At 40.7% G+C, this 1,447-nt stretch overlaps 1 protein-coding gene across 1 annotated transcript in view; it reads left to right on the top strand.

Annotated features, from left to right (window-relative positions):
* Positions 1–1,447, top strand: part of rbpjl (recombination signal binding protein for immunoglobulin kappa J region-like) — a 46,735-nt gene that overhangs the window by 29,195 nt on the left and 16,093 nt on the right. Inside the window, exon 7 of the mRNA XM_008286400.1 lies at positions 1,372–1,447. This exon is cut by the window's right edge and continues 11 nt beyond it. Coding sequence (XP_008284622.1) covers positions 1,372–1,447 — 76 coding nt within the window. The remainder of the gene's footprint in view (positions 1–1,371) is intronic.

The following is a 1,447-nucleotide window of genomic DNA, read 5'->3' as shown; positions in this document are numbered from 1 at the left end:
GATTAACTCGTGCAAACTGTGTATTCAGGCTTAAACACAATTGGGGGTCTTGAACAATAGGATTAAGGGTTTGTTCTCATTTTCCCTTTAACAGGAGACCCATGTGAGGGGATTTCATGAATTAAAATGTCAAATATTACTCTTTCAAATGTCACTCAGTCACTAATATTGAGTCTGGCCACCCCTGGCACGGATCAGTGCGTTAAGACATCGTGGCGTACTGTTCACCAGCTGGTTGATGGTGTCAGTGGGCAGGACGTCCCACTCTTCAGTCAGACCCTAAAGTCAGAATTTGTCCCACCTGGATAACTGGGACTCAGTATGTAATCATTACACCTGGTCAGAAGTGATCATTGATCTGTAGAAATAAAAAAGGAATGTGTCTGAAAACAATAACTATTCCAACTTTATGGGCAACAGTGTATATGTGTATATACACACACAAAGAGTAGGTGTCCTATTGATATAATCTGACACACTGTAGACCCTATAAGCTCTGATTTGCAGCTACAACCGTCAGTGAATGCAGCAGCTGATGACAATAGTTGGAAGTGCAATCTTCTGTGTGTCGAGGTCAAATACAGACTTTTTTTTTTTTGTAAAATCAATAATTATATTCAACTTATTTTTTGTTATTTATAGCATTAGAACTGTGGTTGTGCAGTTTCCTTCATATTGATGTTAAAACTGAGCCCACAGTGAATCAAAATGAGCCCAGACCCTGCTGGGGGTTCAGACCAGCTGCTTAGCTTAACAGGTTAACTTGAACTTTGCACAAGTGGGCTTCTCTCTTGTTATGTAGTAACTTGTATGTTCAATCAGACTAATTTATGTCCAGTTATGAAACAAATGAGTGTCAGTTTCGGATCCATTTCTCTCCCTTTTCTTTCGATGCATCTGTTCATCTGTACATTCTGACTGACAGAAGAAGTTGATCCCTTTCATTGTTGAGTGCTCTACAGCTTCAGCTGGTCTGGAGATGTGATACCTTATAGTACAAGTGAAACTGTATTTTAGTCACTCTATGAATTATTAGAATTAAGAATTGTAAAACTTTCTGCATTGATGGAGATGGATGTAGAAGGTTTGTTCCCCTGATGATATTAAAAAGGAAATGTGCTGGGGCTGAGCCACTTTAACCTCAGTGTACATCACCAAACACAATGAAAATTGCGTCACACAGATCCTCGCAGGCATGGAAACCATGGATGGAAGATCAAAGTACAAATGTGTGTGTTTCACTTCCAATGGTGTGTCAACCAGTTAAACCCAGATTCTCACACTTACACTAGTCCTGAGGTGTGATTCCCTATACGGTGGCGTACAGTGCATCCTCACAGTGTGTCTTTGTGTCTGTTTGTGTATTTTCAGTGTGCATCTCATCGTGCTCCAAAGTAGCTTTGTTCAACCGTTTACGCTCCCAGACGGTCAGCACTCGCTACCTCTC

This window comes from Stegastes partitus, unplaced genomic scaffold (genome assembly GCF_000690725.1).
Source record: "Stegastes partitus isolate 25-593 unplaced genomic scaffold, Stegastes_partitus-1.0.2 Scaffold10, whole genome shotgun sequence".
Taxonomy (NCBI): Eukaryota; Metazoa; Chordata; class Actinopteri; family Pomacentridae; genus Stegastes; species Stegastes partitus.
Note: the sequence above shows the minus strand (reverse complement) of the source record. Positions and strands in the feature narration are given on the sequence as shown.